The sequence below is a fragment of the Talpa occidentalis genome, unplaced genomic scaffold (assembly GCF_014898055.3).
Source record: "Talpa occidentalis isolate TD23 unplaced genomic scaffold, MPIMG_talOcc4v2.1 talOcc4.8, whole genome shotgun sequence".
Classification (NCBI taxonomy): domain Eukaryota; kingdom Metazoa; phylum Chordata; class Mammalia; order Eulipotyphla; family Talpidae; genus Talpa; species Talpa occidentalis.
The window spans coordinates 107,254,242-107,264,812 of NW_023605194.1; the positions used below are offsets into that span (position 1 = coordinate 107,254,242).

General features: G+C 45.5%; 1 protein-coding gene across 8 annotated transcripts in view; it reads right to left on the reverse strand.

Annotated features, from left to right (window-relative positions):
• Positions 1-8,836, reverse strand: part of DCLK2 (doublecortin like kinase 2) — a 135,925-nt gene extending 127,089 nt beyond the window's left edge. For all 8 annotated transcript variants that reach the window (XR_005122631.2, XR_008550043.1, XR_008550042.1 and 5 more), the window contains exon 1: positions 8,360-8,836. Coding sequence is in view for 5 of the 8 variants with exons in the window: in XM_037497451.2 (XP_037353348.1) it covers positions 8,360-8,780 (421 nt within the window). In the remaining 3 variants the exon portion in view is untranslated. The remainder of the gene's footprint in view (positions 1-8,359) is intronic.
• Between the last annotated feature and the right edge of the window lie 1,735 nt (positions 8,837-10,571).

The following is a 10,571-nucleotide window of genomic DNA, read 5'->3' on the forward strand; positions in this document are numbered from 1 at the left end:
GGAAGATATGACCCCGTTTTAAGCAGGTGATAGATAAGGAGTATGGTCCAAAAAAAATCCAGTGCAAATACTGGAGATTATAGAAACAAGATGTTTGCCAATAAAAGAGATGTTTAGGAGACAGATCGCAAAGGACAACAGCAATATGATGATTGTCTCAAAGACTGCCATGGTCAAGTTGGATGATCCTTACGTACCTCCAATTGATGACTCTAACATTAAAGGGGGAAGTTACAAGGATGCAAATTTTAGTCTAAGATGCTGAATTTGATTACCATTTATCAAACATACTTAAAGAGCATGGTAGGACTCTGCTCTTTTATATACATTTTAAGGTTCATGTGGAACCTCCTGGTATTGGCCTTGACTATTAAACTGATGAGAGGAGCAGACATCGGGCTATTTCTCAAGTTCTTGCTTTCAAAGTGGCTTGATGAATATGATTATAATAATAGTAAGTTTCCATAAGTCCTTTGTTTTCTTGATTCTTTATTAGGCAAGGTAAAATTCTGCTAAGAAGAAAATAAGATGATGGGCAAGGTATTGGGGGAAGAGAGCATCAATCACACTACTTTTAAGAAATACACTGTCAGGGCATCTCCGGTGGCACGAGGGGTTAAGCACAGCACTATGAAGCTACTATCTGCAGCCTCTGCAGCATGAGTTTGATCCCTGGCCGGTCAGGGAGCAACCCACATGGCACAGCAGACCTCTCCTGACTCGCCCGCTCCTCCCTTCAGCAGATCCGCCTGTTCAGTTCCCCACTCTTTTTCTGGTGACTCCTCTCACCTTCCCCCCACCCCGCACCTCTGACCTGTACCCCAGGTATGCATAAATAAATACACTGTCATTCAAAAACTATAAAGAACACAGAGTGTGTAAAGTATACATAGTGAAGAAAAAGAAAAATCAGTGAAAATATTTTAAAACTTCTATTGTGATATTATTTTTGTTGCAAGTCATTATAATTTAACAAACATATAAACAAAAGGTAACAAGGTAGGCATAATATATATATTATTGTAGTTCCCTTGTCTGAGGTGTTAGTAAATATTATCGTGTGCCCAAAAGTTGATCTCAGGCATCATTATTTTCCCATTTCTTCAGTTTATAAGGTAGTAGCTTCTGAAAATTTGCAAAATGACTAGTCAGCTACTTAAGGCTGCAGTAGACATGGCAAACAGGATAAAATAATCTGGATTTCATATAATTCAAATATATAATACAAATAATAGAAAGTCTTAAGGAATAAAATGGTATTCATTTAAATGCTATCCTTTGTGGTGAAAAAGGAACCCTCCTACATTGCTGGTGGGAGTGCAAACTGGTCAAACCACTATGGAAAGCTGTGTGGAGATTCCTCAACCTGCTAAAAATGGACCTGCCATACAACTGGCAATTCTCTCCTAGGGATCTACCCAAAGGACACAAAAACATTGATTCAAAAGACTACCTGTACACCTATGTTTATTGCAGCACTATTTACAATAGGTAAAACCTGGAAACCACCCAAATGCCCAAAAATAGATGACTGGATCAAGAAGATGTGGCATATATACACAATGGAATATTATTCAGCAATCAAAAAAGATAAACTCATGCCATTCACAGCAACATGGATGGAACTAGAAGGAATTATGCTCAGTGAAATAAACCAGAAGGAAAAAGAAAAATATTGGATGGTTTCACTTATAGCAGGAATATAGGGAAACCAAATAAGAAATCAGTGTAAAAAAAAAAAAACAATACAAGCACAACAAAGCAAAAATGGACAATTACAAACCAGAGACATCCTGCAGGGAAGGAGGCGGGAGAGAGATCAGAGGGAGGGAGGGAGGCGCACAGGGGACTGAGGTGATGGTGCACAGGTGCACTGGTGAAGGAAACTCTATGGGGACCACACCTGAGGGGGTGGGGAAACAAATATTGTTTAAAAATGAACAATGATGTAAAAAATAAAAAAAAATTAATATTAAAAAAAAGAAAATGAAAAAAATAAAAAAAAATTCTGTCCTTAAAATATTTCCACTCACAGAGCCTCCCTGGTGGTGCAGGGGTTAAAGTCTCAGTGCTATCAAGCTATCACCAGCCCCTGCAGCATGGGTTCGATCCCAGGACAGGGAGCTAACCTACACATGGCGCAGCAGACTCTGCCGTCTCGCCCACTGCTCCTCTCAGCAGTGTATTTCAGTAGATCTGCCCATTCTGCTCCCCACTGTGTCTCTGGTGAATCCTCCCACCCAACCTCCTCCCTGGCATCTCTGACCTACACTACATTTCTTTGTACATAAATAAAAATAAACCTTTAAAAAATATTTCCACTCACGGAATTTAAAAGTTCTAAATGTGAAAGATGTGTTAAAACTATATATGAAATTACTTTGCTAGAACAAAGCTTAAAATAAGAATAAACACCAAAGATGTACAAAACTTAGCTATATTTTAAGGATAGAATTTAAATGAATACCATTTTATTCCTTAAGACTTTCTATAATTTGTATTATATATTTAGCTATATGAAAACCAACTCAAAAGTTAGGTATCTCAGGCACTACTTAAATTGGTAACATACAAACATGCTACGTTTTCTTGAAGAAAAACCTATTTAGGAACTGAAATATGAAGGGGTCAGAAATATTTTTTTTTTTAAGATTTATTTATTTATTTATTTATACAAGCACTGGGTATAGTCAGAAGTGTGGGAGGGTGAGAGAATTCACCAGAGCAGGGAACAGAACAGGCAGACTGATGAAGTATGAAGTACACTGCTGAGGGGAGCAGCGAGCGGCAGGAGAAGTCTGCGTGCCATGTGGGACCCTGGCTGGTGGCGGGGGATAGAACTGGTGCTGCAGAGGCTGCAGCAACTCAACCACTGCACCACCAGGGGAGGCCCAGAAATATCTGTTTCTTGCATGAACTGTTCCACCTTTGCATATCTAGCCAACTGTCTAGCTAAGATTTTTTTTAAAATACCTCTATCAACTTATTCCCAACTATTAAAATATCTTATATATGGCACAAAAGTAACATTAATTTAACAAACATCAAATGCTAGCAATATTCTGTTGCATGAGATAAAAGAGTAAATAAGACAAGTGTGGTCATAGCCCTCATTGGCTTGTACTTTCTTTTTTCCCTTACAGCAGTCTACGGAGGACTGTAAGAACTCATCTACACTTGGGCCATCACATCTGATCATGAAAACTGGCCAACTTTTAAAGAAGGGCATGCCAGACAATGGAAAGAGCACGCTTTCCACTCCCAGAAGCATTTTCCAAGATCCCTGAACATCACAGGACTATAAAAAATCCATTTGTGTAGTTTAAAACTTCATGAAACATGATCTTTTCTTATAATATCCAAGGTTTCATTGTGTCATACTCTGATGCCATAAATGCTCTCTCTAATACCCTCTTCCTGCCCCCCCCCACCAACCCTTTATAGTTCTTTACTCTTTACTTCTGGAAAGAGCATACTCTTCCCATTACTTCTGGAAAGAGCATATTATACAGCTTGTTACAGCACACCTGAATTTCCTTATTTTAAGGAAATGACATGAAGAGATCAGATTTGTGGAAGCTGGTATTGTGGGAGTCTCTCTCTCTCCACATTAATGTATTAGCACAGAATTTCCTCAACCATTAAATCTTAGATTTAATCTGAAATAGCCAATTTTTCAAAACATTTATTTCCACAAATACACAGATATAACCCTTTTCATGGTTAATCCAGGAAAAAACTTCCCTTGACAATGAAGGAACTTAGAGCTAAACTTATTTCCTGGGTTATTTATTCAATGAATTTACTGTGTGTCCAAGGTCCCTGATCTTGCATTACTCAGTCTAGTGCAAAAGACAGACTCAATATACCACTAATTAGACTACAGAGCTAACTGTTATCATGAAGAAAAATGCTGGGGACTCCCTGGTGGCGCAGGTGGTTGAGTGCCGCACTGTGAAGCTGTCCGTAGCTTCTGCAGTGCTGGTTCAATCCCGGCCGGCTGGGTTGAAACCCACATGGCGCAGCAGACCTCTCCTGTCTCGCTCACTGCTCCCCTCAGCAGTGTATTTCATCAGTCTGCCTGTGCTGTTCCCCACTTTGTCTCTGGTGAATCCTCTCACCCTTCCATGCATCTGGCCTGTACCCGGTTCTTGTATAAACAAATTAAAAAAATCTTAAAAAAAAATAATAAAGAAAAATGTTGTAAGCAGAGGAAACAGTAACAAGTTTAACCTCATGCGTAGTGCCAACATTCATTTCTCTGGGAAGACTTTTCCATCATCCCAGGTAATACATTGGAAGGGGGTGGGGTGGGGTGGTGTGTGTGTGTGTATTTTCAGACTATTTCTCTCCCTGTAAAATGGGAACTTCTTGAGGAAAAAGACAGTGTCCCCAGCCTGGAACACTACAGTATGCCCTTGATCAACAACTACTTGAAACATACATTTGAAACTGGTTTTCAAGAAATTCTAGACTTGGCCAGGTAGAGAAGGCTTTGTAGACTAAGATTCAACATTAACCTGCCATGTCCAGCAGCATATATGCCCTAAATATGTGCTGCTTTTGACTTCTAAGTGCAAATACCTTATAACTCATATTTAAGCTTTTTCCTCACTATAACAGGTTCTAAGAGTTCAGTTTTTATTATTGCTATTTTTTTGGGGGTGGGAAGGGCTATAATCTGGGTATTACAGAGATTCATTTTTTAATATAAGACTCTCCAGTTCTTCTTGTTTGCTTTAATACCTTCAAAGAGACTGACCTCACCAAATAGATTCAATAAACTAGATTTATTATTAAGAGAACCTCAAAAACTTCAAGTGCTTGATTTCTTTGGAACCTTATTCTTAAATTTAAGTTAATTCAAGTAAATTTTATGCTAATGGAAAATCACTCATCAAAATAATCAAAATTTTCTCACATGTGAAAAAATTAAATCAACTTATTGTTGACTGAGGAGTAAAAGGTAGAAATTATATAAAATGACATTTTTCTTTGACATAGAGATACACAGGTTTAACTATTAATTTTTTGGGGGTGCTGGCAAACATTTCATCAGTACCAACACCCACTCCCTGGCTGGTGGAAGGGCATTGGCAGCCTTGTCAATTTTCTGGAAGACAGGTATTGGATAGAGAAAGGCATCCCAGGTTATCCTACACCCAGTAAACAACCACTTAGGTAGGGAAGAGTATATACTTTTAGAAGGGATCTTACTTAGAGAGGCTCTCTGCTAACCAACCTCTCATTTACAGAAAAGAACAATGAGGTCCAGAGAACAGAAGTGAATTTTCTCAAATCCAATGTCAGCAGAACCCAGAGATCCTGACTTGGTCAGGTACTGTATCCACCATGCTTGGTTATACACATTTCATCAGGACATCAAGACTTTACAACTACAGTCAAAATGTTCAGAAGGGAAGAATACTCATAGAACAAAAAGGCACAGAGCGCTGAGTCAGCCCTGAAACATGCACAGAAGAACCAGTCATCTGGACATCCTCTGACAGTTGTCTATCAGAGATGCTATGAGGTTGGCTGGCTCATGGCTTTAGACAAATTCCACCTAATTTTCCCAATATCTGAGAGATACAGGGAAATATCTATTCTGAGAGAAAGTTTCAAGTTTAAACAGGATTAGCAGTATGAACAGCACCAATTTAGTGAAATGAATCCACCAACAGGAAGTTAAACCAGCAGGTTAAAGATGCTTGCTGGGTGGGTGTAGTGCAGAAGGAGTACCAGTCAACTCCAGAACACTATTTCCAATCTCCAGAGACTCTCACGATCAAGGGCAAAAGAAAAATATCTGGGTCATGCAAATTTCCTTTGTCATCTGAGCTCAGGGGTTGAGCTCAGGTCTTCATGCCACCTGTCTCAAGTCATCACTTTCTCTTCTTCATGAAAAAAAGTAGGAAAAAATAACTTCTAAACTACTAATTTTATGGTATGGAAGAAGCAGAGGGCAACAGAACATGATGGGTACAAAAATACTATTGAAGACTTTTCATTAAAATTGATGAATGAAGATGAAATCAGTTTGCATGTTTTGGCAACATGGGCAATACCACAGACCTGTTTTCCTTGATGCAAACAGTAACTTCACAGATAGCTGGGTAGTGCCACATGATAAATCTGAACCAGCATACTTTTAACTAAAAGTTGAAACTTTAAATTGACTGATACTAAGTTTTGACGGTTCATCATTTTTTTACCATCTGCCTTGTGATAGGACATTCCACTCATTTTGTGGAAAATTCAAAACATGGACAAAGATCTATTGTCAGAGAGAATTCCACCACTGACAAAAGAAGTGCACAAATTTTCTTCTTTTGCAGTAATTTTATTATATTGAATACTGCTTAAAACACACAGGCAATTGTCTAGACTAGGGAAACATTTCTGTTGTGCAAATATTTGTGTTATGACCTAATATTATTTTCCAAAGTGCGGGGTATGTAATTTGGACTCTACATATACTTATGGTTCCCATCTTCCAAAAATCAGTAAATGGAAGAAACTTTATCAACCTTTGATTATAGTTGACAGTACCCTGAATACCTGACCATACACCACCTGAGAAATAACAAACTCAGTGTGTTATTGTAGGTTCTCATTAATATGATGATACTCATCTTTGGAGCACACTCATTTCACAGGTCAAATACACTGCTTAAATTATTTCAGAGGAGGCTACAAACATCGCAGTCCCTCCTCAGACCTCAGCAGGCACTGCATGGCAAGAGCATGCAAGGAGTGCTTAAGCACCTGGGATGGCCTTGGGTCTCCTCCAAGCTGCATCTAGTATTGGGTCAGTCAGAAAACTTGTCACTCAGTTTTCAAATATCTAAGCTAATGTTTCAGTTTAAGTACCTAATATGATAAACAAAGGTGACAAAGCCCTTTTAACAATGTTTCTTCCTTTCACTTACAGCCCTCTGCTTGTCATCACCTCCTCAGGGAGCCTATGAAACCAAAATACACAGCTGACCTAGTGAAAATATGGAGTCACAACTGGAGCATGTGGCACAACCTAATTTTGTTTGGCTCCTCCTCTAGCCAGGACTTTGGAAAACTGGTAATAGTGACTAAAAGGCAAGGAAAGTGCTCAGTACTCCTCAGCTTGGCTACATCAATCTGTCAAGGTGAACTGTTAGCCATGCTGTGTAAGTTTCCTGCAAAACAGGCTCCAATGCCTTCAGAACATAAGAACATATGCGATAATATAAGAAAAACAGTTGGCACCAAGTTCAGTTTCCTTTCCCTGCCAAGCCAGTATCACTATGACTACATGGAATGTGCCAATTGCATTAAGACAGACGTTTGAGAGCAGACTGAATATGGACATGCAGTTAAGCGCATACTTGGGTTCTTTCTGATATTTACAGGTGGTATTTAGATCTGAAAAGAGGTTCTTCACTACTAGAAATGCTTTTTTTTTTTTTTTTCCTCTCTGAAAGGAAAGAAGAGTAAATGTTGCTGGAATTCAAGGAGGATACAACATACAGCTAAGCAATTCCGCTGAGCAAAGCCTGACTGACACTCCAGGATCACAGGCCCAACTGCTGACTCCAATGACCTCCATCATCCTCACGAGTTACTTTCAGGAGGGAAGGATGCAGGAGAACGAGGCCTTGATTCACCTCATTACCAACTTTAAGTGTAAACCCTTTAGCACAGTGGATCTTAATCCTGGCTGTACCTTGGAATCACCTGGAGAGCTTTTAAAACTCTAGATGCCCAGACTACACCCCAAACCAATTACACCTGATCATCTGGGGCCGAGACCCAGACACTGCGTTTAGAAAGTCCCCAGAGATTCAAGATGCAGCCAAGGATGGGAACCCCTGCCTAGGGTCACCCCCTCCTGACCTCATGAGAGTCCAGGCAGGAAAGCCTATCTAGAGGGTTTCAGAACCACAGCTTCTGAGTTGGGCAGCTGCGACAGGGTCCTTAAGTGCAGGCACATGCCCCGGAGATGCCCGCCTGGAGAGCCACATAGACAGCTGAACAGTTTATTTGCTAGAGGGTTACCCCGATCCTCAAGCGGTTCTTCTGCTTTTTCAAATAGTTTGACAAAAAAAATTTTTTTAATTCTCCAATCTTCAGACGTCCCCAAAGCCCATTCGGTTTTCTTTCTTTTTGAAGGCAAATCCCCTGCAAGGGGGCACTGGGGGTGGGGTTGGGGGGCCGGCGGGGAGCGCGTCCCTCACACACAGGGCAGAGAAAACCATGCAAGTCCCGAGGCCGCCTAGAAATCACCCACAGGCTCCCCACGCGGGCGGCGGGCGCGCGTGCCCCAGGCCCCTGCACCTGCCGGCGCGCTGGGCCGCACCTGCCGCCCGGGCCTCCCGCTCACCTTCCAGCAGCTCCTCCAGGCTGGTGACCTTCCTGCTGCCGTCGATGGAGTAGATGGTGCGGACACCCTGGGGCAGGTTCACGTTGTCCGACAGCGAGCGGGTGAGCTCGACGAGCAGCGCGTCGAAGGAGCGGAAGCGGTCGGCGGAGATGGCCAACACCAGGCCCTTGAAGTAGCGGTCCCCGTTCCGGTAGAAGCGCGCCTTCTTGGCCTTCTTCTCCGAGCTCAGGGCCTGCAGGGTGCGCGTGCGGTAGAAGCTGCAGTGGGCGCTGTGCGCCGGGCTGGGGATCAGCCCGTTCCCCTTGGGGCCCGAGCTGCTGCTGCCCCCGGAGGAGCTGGGCGCCCCTCGCCGCGACCCCGGCCGCGGCCTTTTGTCCCGTTCCTCAAAGTGCTCCAGCTCGATACTCCTGGTGCTGGCCATTGCGGCTGCTCCGCGGGCTCCGCGCCCCAAAACGTCCCAGGCGGCGCGCCCTGGGAGCCGGGAGGCGAAGCGAGCGCCCGTGCAGGCGGCCGAGCGCGCGGGGCCTCAGTGCGCCGGGACACCTGGCCCGGGCATCCCGCCCTCCGCGCGCAGGTGCGGCCGCCGCGTCCAGCCGCCCGGCTCCTGGTCCGGCGCGGCCCGCCCCGCGCCTCCCGCCGGCCCCCGGCCCCACGCCCCCCAGCGCGCTCTTGCGCCCGCCACGCCTCGCCGCGCGCGCGGGGAGCCGGCCCGGAGCCGCGAAGTTGGGCGGCCGCAGGCGCACACAAAGCTCGCGCGTCCGCCCGCGCCGCCGGGCGCGCCGAGGGGCAGGCGCGGGGAGGGCGCGAGCGTGGGAGCGGCGCCGCGGCCCGGGGGCGCCCGCCCAGCCCCGCCCGCCCACGCGCGCGGCCCCAGGCGCGGGACGCCGCCTCCCCTGCCCGCCGGGCCCGCGGGGCGCGCGCACGGCTGCGGGCGGAGGGGACCTGCCGGGCGCCTGCCCCGCCCCGAGCCGGCCCGGCCCCCCGGGAGCCGCGCGCTCGGACCCGCGCGGCGCGGGCAGGCCCGGAGGCGGCCCCTGGCCCTCGGGGAGGCCGCACCCCGGGGGCGCGGGAGGGGCGCGGCGGGAGGGGGCCGCCGGGTCGGCGCAGAGGCGGCGCGGCGCGGGGAGCGGCTCCTCTCGGGTCCCGGCAGCGGGCGCGCCTGACAGCTGCGCTCGCGCGCCGCGCGCTCCTCGGCCCGGGACGCGTCCACGCGCAGGCCGGGGGAGCCACAAAGGAAGGAGATTCAAGGGCAGGGATGGCAGCCCCTAGCCGGCCGCCAAGGCAAGCACCCAGGCCAAGTGGGGCAGAAATCCGCAACTGCAAAGAGTTTGGGCACCAAGTTTATTTTTTCAAAAAGCAGATTTGGAGCTTTATTTAGAAAATCTTTTGAACAGCCTCCAGTTTCCATCGCAGACTCTAACAGCGTACATGCAGGACTTGGAATAAATGAGGGCTCGGAAAATATTGGGATTTGAGGGATTTAGTTAAGCCACAAATGTTGATTGGGAGCACTTGTGTGTTGGGCACTGTTTCCATCGCTGGGGATGCTTTAGTAAAGGAAACAATCCCAAAGGCTCTCCCCTGCCCCCCCCATACCCTTACATTCAATTGGTATTTAATGTTATCAATTTGAGCTTCTTATTAAGTAATAAGGCTAACATTTGTAAGCTCCCACTACGCTGGGAATTTTAATTTAGCAGTGTCTGAGCAGCAGTAAAAGCAAGTTTTCCAAAGGCTTGTGAGAACCATCATATCTACTTTGCCATCTTGGAACCATGAAATGTACAGGTGTTCACTCCTAGTCTGACAGGTGTTTAAACTTCTGAAAACTTAGGCTATTAAGCACCTTTTCTGTAAAAAGGCAAAACATCCTATTTTCCCCACAGACTGAGTCCTGTGAAGGCTTGGCCTTCTCAAGACGGCCATTTTGGCATGTGGGTTATCTCAAGCTGAGGTCCATGGAGCTCTGCAGACTCACAAGAAACTTTTGCCACTCCCTTAACTACCCAGAAGAATGAAAATTGGGGTTATTACCCAGCATTAGGGTTATTATCAGAAATAATCTTTCCATCAGAGAAACTTATCTCTAGGGCAAACATCTAATTATAGAGCATCTGATCTTGATGATTTGAGCCACTCTTCTCTGGTCATGTGAGTCCCCCTCTGTCCTTGAAGTCACAGGCCCCAATCCCATCCTCAGCTCAGGTTGTAT